The sequence below is a fragment of the Lampetra planeri genome, chromosome 23, assembly GCF_965212315.1.
Source record: "Lampetra planeri chromosome 23, kcLamPlan1.2.h2, whole genome shotgun sequence".
NCBI lineage: Eukaryota > Metazoa > Chordata > Hyperoartia > Petromyzontiformes > Petromyzontidae > Lampetra > Lampetra planeri.
In genome coordinates, this window is record NC_136129.1 from 5,094,026 (window position 1) to 5,117,044 (window position 23,019).

At 47.5% G+C, this 23,019-nt stretch overlaps 1 protein-coding gene across 1 annotated transcript in view; it reads left to right on the forward strand.

Moving 5' to 3' along the window:
- Nucleotides 1-23,019, forward strand: part of LOC144726529 (uncharacterized) — a 50,218-nt gene that overhangs the window by 19,321 nt on the left and 7,878 nt on the right. Inside the window, exons 10-30 of the mRNA XM_078605324.1 lie at nucleotides 1,866-1,937; nucleotides 4,262-4,315; nucleotides 5,003-5,056; nucleotides 5,601-5,624; nucleotides 5,791-5,844; nucleotides 7,287-7,340; nucleotides 7,792-7,836; nucleotides 9,138-9,194; nucleotides 10,548-10,601; nucleotides 11,780-11,833; nucleotides 12,249-12,302; nucleotides 13,588-13,641; nucleotides 14,439-14,492; nucleotides 15,474-15,527; nucleotides 15,986-16,039; nucleotides 17,264-17,317; nucleotides 17,575-17,619; nucleotides 18,493-18,546; nucleotides 20,733-20,786; nucleotides 21,474-21,527; nucleotides 22,008-22,079. Of these exons, the coding sequence (XP_078461450.1) occupies nucleotides 1,866-1,937; nucleotides 4,262-4,315; nucleotides 5,003-5,056; nucleotides 5,601-5,624; nucleotides 5,791-5,844; nucleotides 7,287-7,340; nucleotides 7,792-7,836; nucleotides 9,138-9,194; nucleotides 10,548-10,601; nucleotides 11,780-11,833; nucleotides 12,249-12,302; nucleotides 13,588-13,641; nucleotides 14,439-14,492; nucleotides 15,474-15,527; nucleotides 15,986-16,039; nucleotides 17,264-17,317; nucleotides 17,575-17,619; nucleotides 18,493-18,546; nucleotides 20,733-20,786; nucleotides 21,474-21,527; nucleotides 22,008-22,079 (1,125 nt within the window). The remainder of the gene's footprint in view (nucleotides 1-1,865; nucleotides 1,938-4,261; nucleotides 4,316-5,002; nucleotides 5,057-5,600; nucleotides 5,625-5,790; nucleotides 5,845-7,286; nucleotides 7,341-7,791; nucleotides 7,837-9,137; nucleotides 9,195-10,547; nucleotides 10,602-11,779; nucleotides 11,834-12,248; nucleotides 12,303-13,587; nucleotides 13,642-14,438; nucleotides 14,493-15,473; nucleotides 15,528-15,985; nucleotides 16,040-17,263; nucleotides 17,318-17,574; nucleotides 17,620-18,492; nucleotides 18,547-20,732; nucleotides 20,787-21,473; nucleotides 21,528-22,007; nucleotides 22,080-23,019) is intronic.

Below are 23,019 nucleotides of genomic sequence, written 5' to 3' on the forward strand. Positions count from 1 at the left end.
AGGCTGGATGAAGGCCTCCCTATGCCATGAGGGCCAATGGAGGTTATTTGACCATACTTGATCATACTGGTCAGTGTCGGTTGGTGAAGCACGAGGATGTGGAAGCTTAGAAGTACAGCACAACAGTACCTTTTGCCGGACTGCTCTCTGCAGCCCAATCACGACAGCGTGATTGTCCATGGTGGCCGCTTATTCCCAGCGAGATCAACGCTAAAGCCTGCATAGCTGCTGAGATCTGACAAGGTTTAGTCATTGGCTGACCTCTTCATAGGCGCTCACGTGGGGCCGTGTGCTTTCATAATTTCAGAATAAAATCTTGCGTCGTCCTGGGCATCTCTGCCAAAAACCAAGGGATGTCCTCCTTGACCACCTGGCCAGAGCCTCTTGACTTTCCACTGGACTTCCGAGAAACTCACCAGGGTCTCCTGTCCTTTGACTCTCGTGAAATACTCAACCCATTCGTCAATAACACTTCCCTAAAGAGGAAAAAAAAGATGTTATAGCAGAATTTCATGACGGGCAATGTTTCGGGCAGTATTTCTGCAATGTCCACACAACATTCACCGGTTACATAATTTGTCGTCATAGGGTAGTGTTACTGATGAATATGTTGTCAATGCTGCTTCTGCAGCACTGACAAACACGGCGTTTTTCTTGCTAAATTTCCAATGGTGTTCTTCAATTCAAGGCTTCAATTCATAGACGTTGTATGTAATTGGTTCACACGACTTCTCTGGTCACGTGAGGCTGCTCCATTCACCGCAATGATGCAATGTGGATCCTCGCTCTCGGATCGAATCCACCACAATTCATTGAATCGCAAGGGGATGGAAGGTGGGGGGGGGCTGAATCGTTACACCTCTAATGTACACAGTTGTTTCGCCCTTGTTAAACGGCATAAACCCGGCTCAGTCTGATCCCAGCTGTGGTGTCGCGGTGCTCCTCTCCCATGAAGATCACCTCTGGCTCAGTCTCAGCGAAGCGTGAGCCTGAGCACTGGCCGGTGACCCCCACGGATATTTAGAACCAGTGTAATTTCCCAACCTTGCCAAATTAACATTCCATTGTTATTCAGTTCATAGCCTAATAATGTTCACAGACTTGTTTTTCCTTCTCTGTATTAATTTGTGTTGCCCATTATTCACCAGATCGCGTGTTTTCAGATGCGCTTCTGCAGCTGTCTGGAACGCTCTTACTTCCGATATTAGGAAGCCACTGGAGCTATGCACTTTCACATCTAAATTGAAAACTCATTTCTTTAGAACTGCTGTTTGTCTTCTTGGTTCTTTCTGTAATGTCACGTAGAAGGGAAATAATAACATAATAAAAATAAAACATAATAAAATATAATTCTCACGACGTTTCGGCCACAACGCAAGCAGCCGTCCTCAGCTGAAGAACAGGTCTGTCGAGAAGACAGCGTCTGAAGGGTTGTCCTTCCCCCACACCTCCGATTAGCACGGTTGGCTACGTACGGTGCGAAAGAAGTTCAACGTACATACTCCCCCACAGTGGCACGTATGCATGTACTGTATGTTTAACTTCTTTGGCACCTTGCATAGCCAGCAGTGCTAATCGGAGGTGCGGAGGGTTGTGGGAATTGTATACATTTAAAATTGGGACGTTCCATCGAGTTGCCTGCCACAGCATCGACCCATCCCAACAACTCTTCCGCCACCATTTTGCATTTGAAACGTCGATGTGTTGCTTGCGCGACTTGTTTTGTTTCTCAGGGAGAGGTGCGTGCGCTGCCTCCGTGTTTTTCTACAGCGTCTTGAGATGCCGTCACTTTCAGACGCTCCACAAGCCCACGCCTCTTCATCGTTGTCGTCGTTGTCACTTCGCTTGTGGGTCGGCGTTTGCAGGGTGCCAAAGGAGAGTTTGGACAGTCGGGGCCAAGGGGACCTCAGGGCCCACCCGGCCTACCTGGCATTGACGTAAGTGACCGGCTTTTTTGAGTGGTCTTTTCAAAAACACTGGGCTGTTCAAAGTCAACGCATATTCGTGTAGTAGTAATAATAATACGAACGGACACGTACAGTTCTGTGTCAATCCACTGCCGGATAAGGGCCTCTCCACGTCGTGCCGGCTGTAGGGGGTTGTTCAGACCATACCTCACCTTGCTGGTCAATGCGGGTGAGTGAAGGTGGAGAACATAGATGTGATGGGAAGGAGTACCGTATGTGTGCACTGCCCTCTGCTGCCCGTAGCGTATCTTTGCTGGCAGCCTGTAACAACTGTTTTATGCACGGCGGTTGCCCATCAGAGCTCTATACAGCCCTGGTTAACCTCTGAGATTGAGATAGTTCCTCATTATTCGTTCATCAGATAATACCAAATACTAATATCAGTTATCCAGGGCAACTGCAGAGTCTCAAAGCTCTGCTTCAGGGCAGTCTCGCATTGGGATTCTTGACCAGTTCCTTTTCCATTGACTCGTTAAAAAAACTTTACAAAAATCGAACTCTTACCGTAACTCGAACCCTAACTGTAGGAGATCGCTAGTAGACTACCAACTGTTATAGCCAAGGGAAGATTTGTTTGAATATATTCCAGATCACTGTGGTAAGCTTGAGTAGGAACATGACCAGCAGCCACAGTGCAGTTAGCGAGGGGGTATACTGGATGCGGTGTGCCGCATGCATTAAGAGTTTTATGGTCGCCAACCCGGACAGAGAAAGCTGAAATTAAGCCCTGTTTACAGCCCTGTTGTGCGAGTTTTCTTTCCGTGCAATGAGATTCCATGAGACTCGATGAGCTGCGGGCCGTATTCAATTGGTTTAGGCCTCCCTTCCAGCAGTTGGGTTCAAAAAGAGGGCCTCTATTTTCAGCAAGGAGGAACAATCATACATATGGCATCGCTTCCGTAATGGCCTTCCCACACGAGTTTGTCCTCGGAAGTATTTCGGAAGCAAAAATGATGTAACAATTCAAGCGGCACAACGTGGTGATGTCACATCACGTGAGGTGGACGTCGCGAGGTCACGACCTCGTATGATGGCGTCATCGAAAGGGGGAGGCAAGGCGTGGCAGCTCCCGCACACGCCCTGTTGTTTGTGAATAATTTTAGCACTGGTTTTCTTATGCAAGTTTATGGCCGCCCTTCGATCAACGTTGGCTGGTATTCAATGGGACAAGTCCCTCACAACGACACAATTTGATACGAAGGTTTTGTTTTTATTGGATCATCTTTACCAGAGGGTGAGACACACACAAACACACACCCCCCCCCCCTGTTACAGACGGATGGACGTACAGACGTAGATAATTTCTCAACGTTTTGAACATCAGTTGAAAAAGCACTCAAAACACCTCCGGTTATCCTTGCCCCTCCGCCTCTCGACCTCCTGACAGCTGCCCCTGGGGTCACCCTCGCAAGGAGAGCTGAAATTTCACGCCCGTCTCACAACGCAAAGCACCCCCTTTCCCTCCCTCCCCACCGTCTCAGTAAAAGCCTCCCTCCAAGGGCCCGCGTGGGCAGCATTTGGGAGAATCCACGTCGCGTTTGCTTGCGAACGATGCAGCGCGGGTCACAGTCGCCGCTTGGTTTTTTTTGGCCTGTGGGCCTAGACTCCACAGTTTCATTCAAATGTTGCTTCGACTTGCTTTGGTTTTTAATGTGAGGTGGAGCGTTCCATAGTGCGAAATGCACTATGGAACCCGGTGTCCCTGATTTGTCTGTCATTCGGTCAGTGCTTGAGTTTGTGTCTCTGTGATGTTGAGTTACAGGGCCGTGTTGTCCCTACTATTGTCTCGGGGCTTGTGTTCTCTGTGTTTGTTTTGCTGTGTCGACACTAGGTCAAATGAGTCGCTGGCAAGTCTATAAAGATTGTCACGAGGGAGACAAAGGTGGCCGGGCGTGGTGCTGGCCACCCACCCCCTCGTGTGCCATGCTGGCCTTCATAGGTGCTCACTAACAGCACTTGCCCCCACAGTCTGTTAAGGCTATGAGAGGGATCTGTGTCTTTGTTATGCTATGTAATATGTAATGTTGTGTGATGTCATGTTTTCAGTGTTTCTCCTATTTTCCTCCAGGCTTGTATCTGTGTGTGATGGTGTGTATCGTACATTGCCAACCATGCTAGTCAGAGTTGCAGGAAATGCTGTGTATGATGTTGCGTGATGTTGTGGTGATGTCACATTGATGCCGGGTCAGTCATATCTATAATGTTCTCCTTATGGCTTGTATTATTTCGTGATGTTGCGTGATGTTGTGGTGATGTCATATGGTCTCTTGTCATATCTCCAATGTTCTCCCCAGGGCTTGGCCGGTCCTGATGGGGCTCCTGGCCCAGTGGGGCCTCAGGGTGTCCGGGTGAGTGGAGGCCACCTGTTATGGATGCACCAGATGCACCCGGGCATTATGAACACGCCTCCAATTTGTGAGAAACACAGACACACGACGTGGCCACTATGAGCCCATCTCAGCTGCGTGTAACTCACAGATGTAGGGCACGGCCATTAGGAACGACATTCCTTGGTGTCACGCGCACGAACCCCACACCGCTGTGGTTATATCAAAAAATGCAGACGTCGCCGTTGCGAGCCCATCCAAACTATACGACACACACTTTCAAACGATACGATGCACACTTCAAATATATGATACGCACACGTAAAAACTCTCCACACGTGTAAAACTATATGAAACACACATTTCAAAGAGGTTCATAATGTTATATCACAAGCAGGGGAAGTGGACTTTATGAAATCCCTCTTTCAACTGTGTAAAAATCACAAACACGTGACATGGCCATTATCAACACATCCCACACCCTGCGTTGGGCACGGACACAGCACACGGAACTTTATGAACCGCATGCTTTTCACGTTCTCTTCGTCGGATGGCCTCAACCACACCAACCAAAGCAGAAGAAGATGAGAGAGAGAGAGATAGGGAGAGTTTTGTGTTGCGCAAGAGATCCGGCGCGCAACACAGGCGCATAACGCGCGGCTCACGGTCGTTGTGTGTCTTGTCGTTGTGTCGTGTCGTTGTGTTCAGGGCGACGTAGGGAGAGCTGGGCCCCCAGGACCGTCTGCTCCCCCAGGGGCTCCGGTTTGTAACCCTCGTTACTCTCAGTCTCGTGGCCTAGTGGTCAGCACACTTCGTGGCTGGGCCAGTGTGTATGGAGTTGACGGTTCAATTCCTACCGCAGCTATGCGGTGTGTCTGGTTGTTTCTCTGGGCGTTAAAATTGGCACCGGTTAAACATATAAATGCTTATGCTCACGCTGTACGATATGCGCATCGAATCGTGCGATTTTTCTTGATTTGTGTGGATTTTTTTGCGTGTGTCATCGTATGTACACGTACAACTTAGACAAAGAGATGAAACTTATACAAAGACATAAAAGTTCCGCCCTCGACAAATTCTGCAAATTTTTTTTACCAATTCTTAAATCGTGACCTTCAATTGTGACAATTGTATAGCATAGTGAAGGGGACAATATTTACAGGCCTTTCTGTTGAGTTTAATTGATGTTATCCAGACTAACTTTGCTTTGCGCGCGTGTGTTTTTGCACATTTATGTGTATGTGTGTACACGTGTGTGTGTGTGTGTGTTTTTTTTGCGTGTGTACGTGCACGTGCGCGCGTGTAGCCTCTTGGAAGGCCAGGCCCCCCAGTAAGTATCACTTTATTATCTCTTTCAGCAACTTATTTTTTTGACAGTGAAATTTCACTGCGATGTTTCATGATGACGAGGATGATGTTATTCTGCTGCTGCTGCTGACGATGAGGATAACGGTGCTGCTGCTGATGAAGGTGACGTGTGTTTTTTTTTGTGCCAGGGCTTGGCGGGTGAGAGGGGCGATCAAGGAAAGGATGGACCCCGTGGCCCCCGTGTGCGTTTATCCCCACTCGGGTCCCTGCATTCATTACGCGTTGCCATCATTCACGAGGCATAGGGCTATAGGAGTACACTTAGCTTTGTATTACACGCTGAGATGTAGGCTCGTTATTCACTTGACTTAAAGCTTTCGTGACTGCAGGAATTCATATTCTTTGGGTCTTTTGGTAAAGTCACGTAGATAGGTTCAAAGAAAATAAAAAAAAATAAAAAAAAATTCCCGATGATAATAACAGAACAAAAAATCTTCCTGATGACTAACGCTTGTGTTGCGATGGAAACGTCGTAGTTTTTGTTGTTATTTTTTGTTATTTTCTTTGAACCTATCTACGTGACTTTACCGAAAGACCCAAAGAATATTTGTTATTCACTGTTAGAATTAAGTGTAGTTTTATTGTTGGAAACGCACTAAAGGTTAGGCCACTAAATGTTCCAGTTTCAGAAAATGTGGCCCGAAGTCCCACAGCATTTACAAAAAAATCTGGATTTTGTCCCCAGCTACAAAATATCCTGGACTTGTGGCTCATCTCGTGAGGACAGGACGATCCAACTAGTGGATAGGGCTCTCTGGGTAGTGGGTGGGGCTGTATGCATAGTGGGTGGAGCTACCCAAGCAGTAGGCAAGGCTTCTTGCTGTGGTAGGAGGGGCTATCCGAGTAGCGGGCGAAGCTACCTGCACAGTGGGTGTGGCTACATGCACTGTGGGTGTGGCTACATTCACTGTGGGTGGGGCTACCTGCACAGTGGGTAGGGCTACATGCACTGTGGGTGGGGCTACCTGTACGGTGGGTGGGGCTACCTGTACGGTGGGCGGGGCTACCTGCACAGTGGGTGGGGCTACCTGTACGGTGGGTGGGGCTACCTGCAAAGTGGGCGAGGCTGGCATATTAATGGGCGTGACCTATTTGAAGTAGGTGGAGCCAACTGTGGGTGAGGCTTGCGGGTGAGCGAGCGTGCCTTTGCAAACATGGGTGAATCTAGATTTGAAGCTTTCGTGACTGCAATAATTCATACTCTTAGGTTTTTTCGGTAAAGTCACGTAGGTAAAAAAGAAATAATAAAAAGACGGAAGCTTGTGTTGCCTCCGAAACGTCGTGATTTATTATTTTATTTCTATTATTTTTTCTAGTATTTTATAATTAGTTATTTTATTATTTTCCTACGTGACTTCACCGAAAAAACCTAAGAGTATGGGTGAATCTGGCAGAGAGATGGGCTGCGAGCTTACATGTCCTGTTGAGCCTCATAGAAAGTTGGTAGCTTTAATTCATGATGAGATTTATGGTGCCAAATTATATTTTGGCACGATAGGTTAATTTGAGTTACCTTCTGCACTCTTTTAAATTGTCACCTGACATGCCACCTGATGCATCACCTGTACTGCTTGACATGTCACGTGACGTGACGCCTGTTTTATCTTGCTGGTGTCGCGTTCAGGGTCGTGTTGGCCTCCCTGGGCCCCCTGGACCTCCTGGCCCCATTGGAAAAAGGGTGAGCCCCCCCGCCCTGCCCCCATCATCCACCATCACCTTCATTGCAACTCTAGTCCTAAACTGAGCTGGTGTGATTGATTGTGCAGTGAAATCTGGGTTCAGATTAGGGCTATGAAGCCGGCCTCTTCTGATTTAATAACACTTCACTGTGCGTACAGGCCACAGCAGAGTGTCACGCATCGCCTGCTAAGTTGGAAGATACTCAGACTGCACAGCATCGTGGGACGAATACCCACAGTGCCTTTCATGTCTGAACCGGTGTTCAGTGCTGTCAGTTTCACGTACAGTCTGATATGCACAGTATGCACCTGTCCTCACTTGCAGCCTGGACTGTCCCAGATGCCCCAGTTGGCCTCGTCGGCCACGCAATGACTGTTGGATGAGCCGAGTGGAGATATTTATTTGAAAAGTGAGCGCATGTTGGTGTTTGTTTAATATCCGTGTTGCAGGGTCCACCCAGCAATTTGGAACGCGAAGGAAGTGGAGTGGGAGTGGTGAGTGAAACACTTTTAAAACATCTCCCTTCCGAGTCTTATACAGATCGCACTCTCGGCATCCAGTCATGAGACAAAAACTTTATTCCGATCTCTCAGAGCAGAGCAACCCTTCATGTTCGAGAACACGCCACGGAAGTGCTCAGTTCAGTTAATTTACTTGGTATAGCCCTGTGAGCCGTTCGGCTCTTGATTCGGGTGCATCCGCAACAAACTAAAACATGAACAAGAAAACATCTTAAAGTGACTACGCGCAAACAGAAAAATCCAGGAAAAAACAGCAAAGTATTACAGAAAAAGCACCGAATATCAATGCTGTGTGCAAAAATCCCAGTGGGATGCAAGTCAAACAATAACAACCATAAGACAGTGGATGTCACAGAGCTGCCCCTGAGAGTTCTTCAAGTGGAGCCATGGTGGCGAGATGTTAACTACCTTGCATGGTATGCAGGAGATCGTGGGTTCGATACCGACCCTGACGCCTGTATATTTGGAGTTTGCATGTTCTCCCCGTGGTCGCGTGGATGTTTCTCCGGTTCCCTCCGGGTTTTCCCTTCGCGTTTAGAAACATCCGTTTAGAGTATTTGGCTGCTATGCATTTCCACGTCATAAGCCACTTCATTGAGCTGCCATTTTTGGCCAGGTCGCTTCTAAAAAAGAGCTATGTAGCTCAGTGGGCCTTACCTTGCGATATAAAACATAATTTGTGATCTCTGGTCTGCAGAGTAGGGGACAGCACTTTTCCACCTGCCTTGCTGCAGAGAGTAATGTTCGTTGCAAGAGTTTCAATCCAACATTATGATTGTGTTTTTTTGTTGTAAAGTTATTCATTTACTGGGCGAAGGTGAGTAGAATGTTTACGTTGTTTGTTCACGTGACCCCTGCAGCCACTAGAGGAGCTACAATGCACCACAATGTAAAGTAAAGAATACATAGCTTAAATGTTGACTTAAAACTTTTGTGACTGCAGGAATTAATATTCTTGTTTTTTTCGGTAAAGTCACGTAGATAGAAAAAAGAAAAGAAAAAAAATTTAATCAGTTGAAAATAATAAAAGCAAAAAATCCACGACGTTTCGATCGCAACACAAGTGGTCTTATTATTTTCAATTTTTTTTGTTCTATCTACGTGACTTTACCGAAAAAAAACAAGAATATAATACATAGCTTTTTAAACCAACGAGACCCAGGGTATCCCTCGGAGGACGCTTCACCAAATGAGACTGGTAGACCTGGTCTGCTGAAGTCGTGGGTGCCGTGTGGCGCTGTGTCACGTGTCTACGCCTTTCTTGTGTCTCGCAGTGCCCCATCGAGTGCCCCGCCGGGCTACCCGGGCACCCAGGCCTGCCGGGGTTCAAGGTGCGTCTCACTGACTTTGTCTTGTGAAGTGCAGGCCTTCACAGGAGCTCGCTAACAGAAGTTGTCCCAGGAGGCTGGAGTTCGTGGACTGGCGGCCTACGGGCCAGATGGGGCTTACCAAGAGACAGAGGCGTAGCTAGGATATTTTGCGCCCGGGGACGAACTATAAAATTGGCGCCCCTTCCCGTTTAATCACATTTTCCTATTACATCGAATAAGGAATAACAATTTAAATTTTAATGAAACATTGTATTTAAAGAAGCAAATTTATACAAATGATATTACATGGCTCACTCAGTCACTGTCGTAGACTGGTTGACATAGTCTACAAAAGATACATTTTTCTTGATTTCACTGTCGCAAACTGGTCAATCACGTAATCAAAATCAGTTTTTTCCAATGTTTCTCTTTCAACGCTAAGAAGAGCAAGATCGCTGAGACGATCTTGTCCCATTGAAGTTTGAGGTTGAGGTGTAGATTTGTGCAGTAATTTCAGGCCTCCGCGCCCGCCGCAATAAGTTATAATGTCACGTTGTAAGCCTCATTTTGGCGCCCCTTTACCTTGGCGCCCGGGGACATATGTACCCCCCTGCCCCACCCCCTAGCTACACCTCTGCCAAGAGATCCGGCTCACCGAGATATGAACAGATCAGTGAGATGAAAGAGAGTTAAACAAGATCGCGATTACAGAGTTGTAGACACGAGGTGCCAATTAGCGGTCACGTGCAGAGGTTATGACCTCATAGCACGATTGTGACCTCATAACGTCTGTGCACATGACACTTTGATGTTGAGACATCACATGACAGCGCGTGGTCCCACCAGCACACACGAAAAATATAGCCGAAGAGATGAGTGTATGTGTGTGTGTCAGTGCTACAATTACAGTTATATGTGTGTGTGTGTGTACGTGTGTGCGGCTCCGCGCATGTATATGTGTGATAGCATCATGTGTGTGGTGCCAGACTATGTGCGACCAGCCTGGCACAAGCACCGCAGTGATGTCACCACCCAATTAGTGGCAAACGGCGGTTGTCGTTCTTATAACGGTTTGTTTTCGCGTTCTGATCTTGACCACCTGGGTTCGATTCCTAGCCGCCGATAACGTCAGTGGCACTTGTTATCTCAACACGTCCTGGGTCTCTCGTAGATCGACTCAGCCTTGAATGCGTATATTGTGTGCGGTGTGTAAAAATATCAGCACTCTGGGAAGACAAAGGCAGCAGCCGGGCATTGGTGCTGTCCGCACCACCCCCTCGTGCACCGGGGAGACCTTAATAGGTGCTCGCTAACAGCAATTGGCCCAACAGAATCTGGTGCTCAAACTGTGGTTCCTCTGTGTGTGTTCTGCAGGGCCACAAAGGGTGGAAGGGGGTTGCCGGCGAAGAAGGAAAAATCGGCAGTCGGGTACGTTGCGCCGCGTCTGCTCTCACGTTCATGATCGCGAGGATCGTTAATCAATCGTCAATTTTTTTAGCAGTCGTTTTCTGAAACCGATTGTCGATTCCAACAGTCATTGGAATTTATAATGGATTTCCGGTGCGGTTTTAGTCCCGATTGAGCCTCATAGCAGATAGCAGCTGGCAAAAACAAATACACACTTAAAGCAGTCAAGAAATGCACATATAAACAGATAGTAGGGAAGGAGTGTTGGTGCAGTGGTTAGCGCGCTGTGCTATGAAGCCAGCGGCCCAGAGTTAAATTGCCGGCCACGGATAACATCAGTGCCGACGAATACATAAACCGATCCTGGAGGGTTTTTATGGATGCATGTTTTGGTGTTCTTTGAAAGTAGTTTATGTTGTTAGGTTATGACCTCAATCCCAGGTCATCAGAATTGGTTTTAAGTGACCCAGAAGTCACATGCGAGTTTACCACCCATCGTTTGGATAAAAGCGATCGATGTTCATGGATAAAAAATATTTTGATAGCACATTAACATATGAATAAAAAAAATCTGATATTGCATTCTGGTGATATAGGTGATGCAGTAAATGTCTCGGTAGCAGCGTGGCTGGCTGTCTCGGGCTCCGGTTTTTTATACGTAAATAGTTTTCTCGGGAACAAAAATCTCTCGACCGCCACTCGGATATCTTATTGACACGTTGTTGTGTCTCTCAATGAACGGACGATACATGTGGTTGCTCCACGTTAACGGGGAAGCGTGGAAGAGGAGGCCAAAGTTCCCCATTAGAGGATCTCTCTCTGCCCTTCTACCATGAGTGGTGTGGGCAAAGTAGTTGCAGGGCTAGACCTTGACCTTTAACTGCGTGTTCAAAATCAGTTTATTTATACTGGAGGAATCTGATGAGCTATGAAGCTCTTATTCACAAATGTCCAGTGAGGGCGGGTCACAAAGTTGCAACAACAAACAAAAACACGATAAAAGTGCAAAGATTAGGAAAGGTAAGTAAATCACAACGAATACCCTAATTTTATTTGACCAGGTAAAGCCCACTGAGTTATTCGCTTCTTTTTCAGAAGCGACCTAGCCACAAATGATAGTTCAACGAAGTGGCTTATTACGTGGAAATGTATAGCATTCGACTAATCTATGAACCTGAACGCATGTTTCTACATGACAGGGAGACATGGGTCCAGTCGGAATCATCGGCGACCGGGGCACCGTGGGATTGCAGGTGAGAGCGTCTTTCCATCCCCGTCCGCTTTCAGAGTACATTATTATAAGGTTGCATTCATTACACACAAAATGCTGACCACAAATGAATCACAATACCTTGCTGATCTCGTTAAGGAGCATAAACCATCATGCAAACTCCGGTCATCCCTGCAGCAGCAGCTTTTGGCGAGCCATTGAACAAAGACGGTCACTGCATCGTGCGCTTTCAGATGCGCTTTTGTGGCCGTCTGGAACGCTCTTCTTTCCGATATTAGGAAACCACTGGAACGATGCACTTTTACATCTAGATAGAAAACTAATTTCTTTAGAACAACTTTTGTGTTTAGTTTGTTGTCTTTCCCCCCACCCACTGCTGCTACTGTCGCCACCGCGGTTATATCGCTGTAGTGACTGTGCTCGTTTGAACTTTCCAGGGAAAGCGTGGACTACGAGGAAAAACCGGGGAACCCGGGACAGTCGGAGACCGGGTGAGCCTGATTCGTTAACGGTTGCCGTGGTTTCGCAAGATAAGAATTTTTAAAACAATAAGCAAAAAAAAATCCCCAAATAAATTCATTTAACCGATATTGCTGAAATATTCGCAAATGCTGATAGATTAACCTGAAAATTACTCATTTGGGATTACACTCAGCAGCAACATCACCCTCCCCCCCCATTGCAAAAACTTGGCAGGACCCTCCTGAAAAAGAGTATTGAGACTCAGTAAGGCTTTACTGCTCTCATCATCATCGCATCAGCTTGGGTCGGGCAACCTGGGAACCCCACCCACTGCTCAGGAGCTGTGCCCACTGCGGCCGTCTGGAACGCTCTTCTTTCCGATATTAGGAAGCCACTGGAGCTATGCACTTTTAAATTTAAATGGAAAACTAATTTCTTGAGAACTTATATTTTATGTTTAGTTTGTTGTCCTTCCCCCACACCTCCGATTCACACGGTTGGCTCCGTACGGTGCGAAAGAAGTTCAACATACACAAGCAGAATCAAAATCATAATCTTTATTTATCCTGGAGAAAGTCCGATGAGCTATGAAGCTCTTTTCTCACAGATGTCCATTAGGCATGGGTCAGAAAGTTACAACAACAATCAAGCCCCACCCACTATAGACCCACTATAGAGGAAACACACTCGTCTTAAGGGATAAAGAGTTACATGTCCGAGCAACTTTTGTTCCTGTGGCACACACCACGGAAAGCGGAGGAGAGTCAAGGATGCAATTGATAGAATAAAAACAAGGATTGGGAAGAGAGAAGAATGATAATGGGAGAGAACAGGAATAGGTTGGAATAGGGGATAGAGAAACGGGACCAAAGGGTCTGGAAAGATGAGGATATAGAGGAAGAGGCTAGGCAAGGGCCTTGACACTGCTGCACGGAGCAGCGTCTGTTTTTACAGGGGGGGAGGGGCGGGATTCAGCATGGGGGTGGCCACTCAGAAGCCACATGACATACAGGAGGAGCTGATTTAGATATCTAGTTAGGGTGCTTGCTTAAATACCTCAGCAACTCACATCTCATCGGAATCATTCCAATGCCCTGCTGCGGTTCTAGCATAGGGGGTCCACCAGTTGCAGCTGTTTCTGTGTGGCACAAGGTGAACACTGCACTCGTCGAAAAAAATGGGCATTAGTCTACCAGTAGGTGGATGATGTTGCTCTTGTTTTTCCCCAATTCAGTTTTTTTTTCCATATGGCAAATGTTTTTTTAAATTTTCGCATGTGTTTATATATGTGTGCGTGCATTTGTTTGACAACAGGGCCTTCCTGGGATTCCTGGCCTCCCAGGAATTGCGGGCGCACAAGGCCCACTGGTGAGCATCACGTGAATGAACCGAGTCAGGAATGAACACCTAGACACATGACCAGATGAATGAATGAACGAATGCATGGGGCACAAAGGAAGGAGCTGAGATTGAGCTCGAATGAATGAATTAGTTAATCGTCCAGAAAATGCACATGTTAATTAACCAGCAGGTAAATGAGCAAACGAATGAATACAATTAACGAATGGCTGCGTGATTTTGAAACAGCGAAGATGGTCGAATGGAAATGTGAGCGAGTAAGTGACGTTAAAGTGATTGAACTTCGGTTCTCAATTGCAGCGAGTTGATGATATCAATCCTAGTCACCAGTGGCTGCAAAAAAACCCATCAATAAATTCCAGCTGTGATGAACTGGACAAAAAAATTGGTTCGACTGTCATGGCACATTTATTCATTTGAGTAGCAGAACGGATAGGAGAGTGCTGCCTCTTGCGTTGTGGAACTGTGGGTCGCACAGAGATGGCTCTGTGGTTTTCGTTTCCAAACGCACTGCACTGCAAGAGTTGCGAATGGATTCGCAGTCTCGTGAGATGACACTCAGAACCCAATCGGGATAAACCTGTGCGCGTGTGTTTTTTTGGTTTGTTTGAAATAAGTGAGCGAATTACGTCGAATACCAAGAGACGATGTGGCTCAGCTGGCTCGAGGCAGGAATACGTAGCCGAGCTGTGTGGCCCAGTGTGCCGCGCAGCACGGGAAGGACGAAGCTCCGAGTCCTTTTGGTGAGGAGGGATTGACGGATGCGCGAACGAGCACTGACGGGACGTTGCGTGCGTTCTCCACAGGGTGGCGTCGGCCAAAAAGGCTACCATGGCGTCGAGGGCCCACGCGGAGATGTTGTAAGTGGTGGCTTCTTGTGATCCCCACATGGTGCACCCACTGGTGCAGAGTCTTGTCCTTGTCGTGACACGCAGACATACGCAAGGCGGGGTGGAGTGGTGGTGCGGGTTTTTGGCGCACTGTGCCATGATCCTGGCCACCCGAGTTCCATTCGTGACAGCGACTAGCGCCAGTGGCGAGGAGTGATTTTCTAACCGGTTCTGGCTGGTTTGGGCTTATAATAATATAACAGTAATAATAATTATACATTTTATTAGCATATTTCTCAAGTTTTTTTTCGTATAAAGAGATATTAGAATGCAATGGGCCCTCACCTAATTTAACGAAGGACATCAAAGCGGTTGAAACAGAAACTTGACAATTATAACTCTTGTTTACTTCTCAGTAAAGAGGCCTGCATTAAAATGGGTACATTTATTAACTCGTCACATCCACAGCACAGACCGAAAGTTTTAAATTGGAAAACCTCATCATTGTCCTCATTCCATATTCTAAATGCACCTCATGCGTTGATGTCTAACAGATGCCCCACAGCAACCAATTACTCTCTGAAGAAATACATGAATAAATACAATACAATATATCATCATCAACCATGAGCAGTCCACTGCTGGATTAATGCTTGCCCAACCCTTGAACGCGTTCCGTTCCTTGTCTGTTCTTCCATCATGGTTGATGAACCATCGGCCATCACTCCTTCGAGCGAGCGTGTCCTGCCTTTGACTCGTGTTTGTTCTCTAATCCACGTGTTCCTCGATCGGTCTCTCAATGCAATTCTAGGAATGCATCTCTCCACGCCTCTTAGCGCACTATTCAGTTTTGCTCCTTGTTGTTTGTTCATTGTTGATTTATTTACAATGAACCGTCGAAACAATCTCTGCAGTGACGTAGGGAAACAGGCTTCTGGCTCTACATGTGCAGCCCAGTGTTCTGAAGGCCTCCTCCACACTTGCTCACGTGTTGTTCTCTCTGTGCTGCAGGGTGTAGAGGGGCCAAGTGGATTGCAAGGGCATCAGGGGGTGAAAGGGCAGTCGGTAAGTCACAACCCTGGGCAGTTCCACGATGTCTGACGTACATTGCCGACACTTTGCGGATGTGGGGTCAGTCATCACGAGAGAGAAATACTCATCAAATACCGCTGTGCCGGACATACGTCAAAATACTTTTAATTTTATGATGTGCTTGGCTGGAAAATACAGTTGAAGAACCCTGCTTTCATTTATTATCAAAGGAATCGTCCTCGGAATTCTTCAGCTCTACGGTGTTTCTTCTTTATCTGGGTTTGTAGCGTCCATTGTTTCTCTCAGTGTGCCGGGAGCTTCTTCAGAATCTGATTTAAAGCTCTCTCAGCACGTGGACCGAAATGTCGGACGTTGTGCCTTGAGCAACGCATGGTGGCGCAGCTCAAAAACATGTTGAAGAGCCGTGTGGCAGCACGACCACAGAACCCTACGCGGTCGCGTTAACGCCCACTCATTGGTTTTTGTTTCAGGGCATTAATGGTGGGGATGCACGAGATGGAATTCCTGGCAAGAATGGAGAAAAGGTTTGTTGTCCAGATGCACGCGCTCGCGCTTTGTGTGTCTCTGTGTGTTGCTGGATATGGAGGAGGCTCATGAAGGACGCTGCTACTGGGCAGTTGGAGGCAGTCGCCCTCCAACAACAACGAGCGGAGCACCAGGCGGCTAAAATAGAATAAGTTGGCACAGTAGGGGGCACAGCTGGGTACATCTGCCAGTCATCTCAGTCAGCCAGCCCATGGCATCTGAGTCTGTCCCGTGACCTCCTGTCAGCCAGTGTTCGACACATCACATGGCCTCAAAGTGCACTTAGCCTGGCACAGGCACCGTGGTGACTTCACCTTCACCTAGTGGAGAATGGCGGGTGTTGTTGTTACAGGATATTTCAAGAATAGATGTTTTCGTGCTGTGCCGGCCTTCATAGGTGCTCGTAACAGCACTTGCTCCTACAGTCTGTTAAGGCTACATGGGGGGATCTTTGCAACGGGATAGGACAACGATGTCTATATGTAGAACTCTCCGGCAGCAGCAGCAGCAGGGCAACTCTGCACAACATCCTCTTCTCACTACCGCACGTCGTGTCTCCGTGGCAACCGCCGCCGCTTAGAACGCGGCCACCATCACCACTCTACATTCCCAGCAGCATCGGCGGCGTTCAATCCGCACCGACCTTAAAGAGACACCTGAAGGCCTCTGGCCTCTCTCGCCTGGCCCTCGAGCGGCACTGCGTTCGGCTTCGCGTCTCAGTCACGGTCATTGATGTCCGTGAAATATTGTGTCTGACTCATGAATCGCATTTTTATTATTGGATGAGGTCCGTTTCCAGGTTAAGCTGCGCTTTTCCGTTAGAAGTAAGCAATGTAGGGAGCAGAGTGGAGTGATTAAAACTGACCCCCGTATTTAACGAAGTTCCCTTGCTACGCCTAAACATTTGTCTCATCTCTAGGGTTGCCACCTCTGATGTGCAACACATTCGGGGACAATTCATGGAAAGAGAATAAATATCCCACAAAACTGGAAAACGGAAGAACTGCATGCAAATGCGCTGTCTTGAGTAGTGATCATCATCATCATTCTTATGCAACTGATACAAAAAATTTAATTTTAATGTCCCTGGAAGACTTAGAGATTCCCCAGGACGGCTGCTGCATCCTCAACAAGAGGGGGGATCCTGGGAAAACCAGAACAGGTGGCGACCCTAAGTTTGGCACCACGTGTCATTGTCACAATGTTCTGTTTTGTGTTGGCAGGGCGATGCTGGGCGCCCAGGTGTCCCTGGGGAGCGGGGCCCCGGAGGAATCCCGGTAACGTCATCGTCATCATCTTTGGCGCGATCGTCATCATCATCATCGTCGTCGTCATCATTGCCGCCATCATCATCATAACGATCATTTGCATAAAATACGTCAAAGTGATTTTCTGCTCAAATGGGCATTTTGAGGCGGTGCTCATCTCCTGTTTCGAGCCAGTGGTGGCAATTCCACATTCCCATGGCAGGGTGAGTGTATGTATAATTAAACATAATGACTGTTCTTACCTTATTATTTGCCATCTTTTTCAGGGTGTACAAGGCCCCAACGGTATCAAGGGAAACATCGGGATTCAGGTAAAGGAAATGGAACAAAATCCGGTTGGTTCTGCGTTCGCAGGCGTCAACGCGTAGATCGTCGCACGGCGAGGCTCACGGTGCCCTCCGGGGGGTCGACCAATTGGCACGACCTTCGTTGACGACACGGCTGAAGCGCTGATTTAACAGCGGCCGTAGGTTTATATGGGAGGTAAGCTCAAGTTGGCACAGTCGGGGGAACATCTGGTGCATCTGCCAGTCATCTCAGTCAGCCAACCCATGGCACCTGGGTCTGTCCCGTGTCATTACCTCCTATCAGCAGCGACACTTCACGTGCCTTCAAAGTGCACCTGGCCTGGCACAGGCGCCGTGGTGACGTCACTTTCACTTAGTGGCGGGTATTGTTGTTGAAGCTCAAGATGAGTTTTGTTTAAGCAGGTGAGAGCTCGAGAGCTTAGAATAGTCTCATTTGTAAGAGGTCCGTGCAGGAGACGTGGTGAGGAGAACCTTCTCAGAATCTCAGCTCAGAGCTGCCCCTGGCTAAGTTGTGTGTGTGAGAGTGGTGGGGAGTGGTATTGTAGTGGTTAGCGCACTGCGCTTTTAACACGGTAACCCGAGTTCAATTTCCCCTCACGGCCAACATCGGTAGCGGGTATCTGAACCAGATTCTGGGGCCTACCCTAGATCGCATCGGCCTTAAATGAGTACCCAGTGCAGTGTTTAAATATCAACATTGGCAAGACAAAGGCGGCCGGGTGTGGTGTTGTGGCCACTCACCATCTCGTGCGCCGTGCCGACCTTCGTAGGTGCAACTCGCGAACAGTACTTGCCCCAACAGTCTGTGAAGGCTGTACGGGGGATCTTTGTCTTCGTGTGGAGTGGCTAACGATGATGCGTGGCGTGTGTGTACAGGGCGACCCAGGACCCATGGGTGGCATGGGGCCCCAGGGCATCCAGGGTGTCGCGGTACGTACCGTCGCCAATTGACGACGACAACAAGAACATTCACGAGTCTTCGTTGCTCCCTATGTCGTTTTCTAATGTTGTTTACGAGCCTTTGTAGTTCGTTGTATTTTTGTAGATAGTGCTACGGGAACTTTGTTCCTGGCTGCAATTCGCAAAACAAAAAATAAACAATCGTTGGGCCAAGGTGGAGCAGACAACTAAGAGGACATAGAATCGAACGTAATAGAAAGAAAATTAGCGTTTTGAGGCGGGTTTCAAGCACAGCCGCTTTCTCCGAATTACGAGCAACTCTGGGCAAAGCATTTCCAGTGTTGTTAGCGAGTAATTCTAGATTGGAAGTTTTCGTGACTGCAAGGATCCATACTCTTTGGTTCCTTCGGTAAAGTCACGTAGGTAGAAAATAATAATTTAAAAAAATGAAAATAAAAATAAAAAAGTGAAATCAACTAAATTAAATTACGACGTTTCGGGCGCAACACAAGCGTCCTTGTTAGCGAGTCTTTGTTGGTCACCTCTCCTCCTTCAATTCCGTTGGCTTCCAGTTTTCTACCGCTGTCTTTTCAAACACCTGGGCATCCTTGTCTTTTCTGATTATCTTGTCTCTCTCATCTCCTTCCACGTCTCATCATTGTTCCCAATCTTCTCTCTGTCTGTCTCTCTCTCTCTCTGTCCCTCCTACTCTCTGTGCCCAATCCCGCTTTCGGCCCTTCTCCCTCCATGCACCCCTGCACTGGAATAAACTTCCCCTGAACATTAAGCAGTTCCCAGTGCCGGCTTAAGCGAGTGCAGGGCCTGTAGCATATGTTATAAAGGAGTACTAAATGAACAATAAAAAACACGTAAATATGAAAACACATTTTTTTTACTGGCATAGTAAAGTAATTGTATTTTTTCATTTGCTATAATACGACAAATCGCTAACCTTAAACACCCAGTCATTCATAAAAGTTGAAGGCGGTATAGTACTATAGTAATAGAGCAAGTGCAGAATCACTGAACCGGAATTGATAGCTTGTAAGCATTTAACGCGGGGCCCTTGAAAGTGTGGGGCCCGTAGCATTTATAGCAGTGACGTGCGGTGAGGTCAATGGCTGGGGAGGCATTGGCCAGTGTCAGAGCCAGATTCACACACAGGGGGCGTGGCCTCATTGAGGGGGCGTGGCCTCACTGAGGGGGCGTGTCTTCACTGAGGGGGCGTGTCCTCGCGGAGGGGGCGTGTCCTCACGGAGGGGAGCGTGTTAGACACGTCCCCCTCAGTGAGGCAGATGCGATAGCTGCCTCCCCCTGTGCTTCTTCAATGCAGTTTCATGACGAGACCAGCGAGCCTAAATATCTTTATACACATATGTGAAAAATAAGTTACCTGGAGTATGGAAGGCGAGGACATGAAATGAAGGGGTCTACAAACATTACATTGGTGACATACTCAGATGGTAACAGGCACGCGCTTATTGCCCGCGCTCCATCCTGTTACTGAGGGGTTGCGCAATCAGAGGGGAGGCTGAGCTCGTCGCTGCCTCACCTCTCGTCTCTTTCTGTATTTGCAGCGGAGCTCCGCAAATTTGGCGATTTGACTACAAAAATTATTGGAATCGTACAGAAATTACATTTATAACACAGATCAGTGGAAACATCTTAATATTTATTTCATTTGATTATTCTTATTTTTTTACTTTTCGTGACAGCTCCCCTTAGCGCAAGTCCCTGATATGTAGCTACTTTTGCAATGAGGATAATCCGGCACTGGCAGTTCCCCCCCCCCCTTAACCCTCTTCCGTTCCTCTCCATTGCCCATTCTCTTTCCTCCCCTCACCCCTCCCCTCATCCCCGTCTCTCCCCTGTCCTTTTGCGATCCCTAAGTACCACTCTATCGCTGTCACTCATTCCTCAATCCTTGTACGCCCCTGTCAACGACATCATTCTATTCTGTTTTGTAAATGAGAAGTTAATGAGGCTTTTTTGGCCGCTTTGTAATGTGTACATTTTGTTAACGGAGTCTTTCTTGGTTCGTGTGTTTTGTATAAATATTTTTTATGAGTCTTTGTTCGTCGCTCTGTAGTGTATAAATTAAAGTTACGGAGTCTTTCTTGGTCACTGTGTTTTGTATAAATATTGTTAACGAGTCTTTGTCGTTCGCTGTGTAATGTGTAAGTGTTGTTGACGAGTCTTTGTGGATCTGTTCGCAGGGAGATCAAGGAGACGCTGGGGACATTGGTCCTGTTGGCGGCAGGGGTCCTGCTGTAAGTGAAAAGGCGTCCGGGTACACTTGTAATTCAGTGCCCGATTGAAATATCAATATACAAATGTTTATGTTTTGCAATTGTACTGAAGTTGGTTGATTCGAATGAGAATGCTCATCGCAATCCAATAGAGAACCCTTGCCTTGTCCTTTATAGAACCATCGTTTCACCAGATACAGACACCTCATCCCGTTAAGTTTTAGCCAATTTCAATCGAACACGGAGTTGTATAACCCTTCATGTGTCGGGGGAGCATATAAAGTACATTACAACAATGTATTCTGATGCACTGCCCTCTGCTGTCCACCCACTTCACCCCTCAGCCTATAACAACTTGCCGTGCATTGCAGACACAAACCTTAAGCACTGTCCAGGTTCAAACCTGCTTAGCTTCCGAGATCTCACAGGATCGAGCGCGCTGCGGGTTTCTGATGTAGCTCTCCAGTGCATTTTCTGGTTATTACCGAGTGCCGTTTGGCACGATGTCCGACGTTTCGCCACCACACCCCGGGAGCTTCTTCAGAAAACTGAACGAGCTGGATGTCCGAATCGTCCGACATGGTGCCGGGTGACACACGCGGTACAAATAAAAAACACAAACACAACAGGGCACTACACGACACACGGTGAGTTTCGCGTCCGTGCCGACGGCGCTCTTACCAGGCAGGGCCCTGTGTGTCGTTACAGGGGCGGCCCGGGCAGATGGGCCCCATTGGGCCTCCAGGAGAGCCAGGCGTACAGGTGAGATGGCGTCATCGTTGGCATTATTATTATTATTGTTGTTGTTGTTACTCTCGTGTACATGTCGGGTCGGATCTGCGTTGCCACACACTGTGGTTCACTCCGTTTGCTTTTAAGGCCAGGTAAAATACAATCCGGTTGACACGACAAGCGTTCATTTCTTTCGCCGAAGACCTGGGTGAAATTAATGCTTTGTTAAGAGTAGAGGTTCAAGTGCCACATATGAAGCCGCAGAATTAAACATCGTGACTACGAAATGTTCTCGAGTGAAACGAAGCTTTTAGACAAAAAAAAATCTCAGCAACAAAGTGAATGTTTCTAGTTAAACCACTGCACAGGTGTTGGTTCCTCGTGGAGCGTAGAGCACCAACGCTGCACTGCTTTCCCAAGCCACCTGTGCGTTGTGATGTTTATTGTTACTGAAGAAAATGCGATGACGTTTTTAATTCCCTTTTTGTTTTATTTTCATTTCTCAACCAGGGTCCCTTGGGTGACCCTGGAGTTCTGGGCTTGCCCGGAGCTCCCGGACCCCTCGGCATGAAGGGTCACAAGGTGAGAATTCCCACAGTGCTTTGCTTCAGCGCAGCGTCTCTCGGTGTGTGTGTGTGTGTCCTATTTAGCGCTGTCTATGATATTACTCAAGACCTTTGCATTAGACCAGTGTTTTTCATTGCAAGGTTCGCGGGCCATTGGGGGCCTCTGGTGGCATTTGGTGCGGCCCCTGACAATACACAAAAGTGAAAAACGCCTTGCAGGGGGTGTGGGTGTCCCTCACGCTGATGTCTTATCGGCAAAAGTGCCCCCCTGCTGAAAATTAGTGAAGACCACTGCATTAGATACTCCCATCTTCTTGGTTTAAATCGAAATAGATACTCCCAGTTGCATCCAATTGTTCAAATTACTGTCTTCCACAGCTTCTTCAGCGCGGTGTCATCTGTGGGTTAATTACTGGTGGGGATTTCTGGGTAAATCAACTATGTAGCATCGAGAGCTCCCTGTGTAGTGGAAGCCCTTCCGTAGTAGTGGAAGCCCTTCTTACCTACCTCTGCAGTCCAGCGACTAGCACAGGGTTTGGCAACCTGCGGCTCCGGAGCCGCATGCGGCTCTTTAAGGGCTGCTTTGTGACGTTACTTAATCAGGACCACAGACTCATATTCACATGCGTTGTGGGTCTTCCAATAGCGATTTTTTTTTCTTACCGAATTCCCAAAAAATGTCTTTTCTTGTTATTTTGGCTGCTGACCCCTGGACTAGCGGCTGAACAAAAGACTGTTTCTGAAGTCGGTGTTGGCACTTGAATAGGCTTTACAAAACTTTGAAATGACAGGATGTGTTTAACAGTCAATGGGTATCTCTCATAGGGTGATGATGCTTATGCCCGTGTCGAGAAAACTAGGCCAAAATGTATCGGTTTGAATCCTGCACTTTCCGGAAAGTCGAGATTCAATTGAGTTCTCAGGTATAGCGATTCCATAGGCCCAAGTGGTCATCT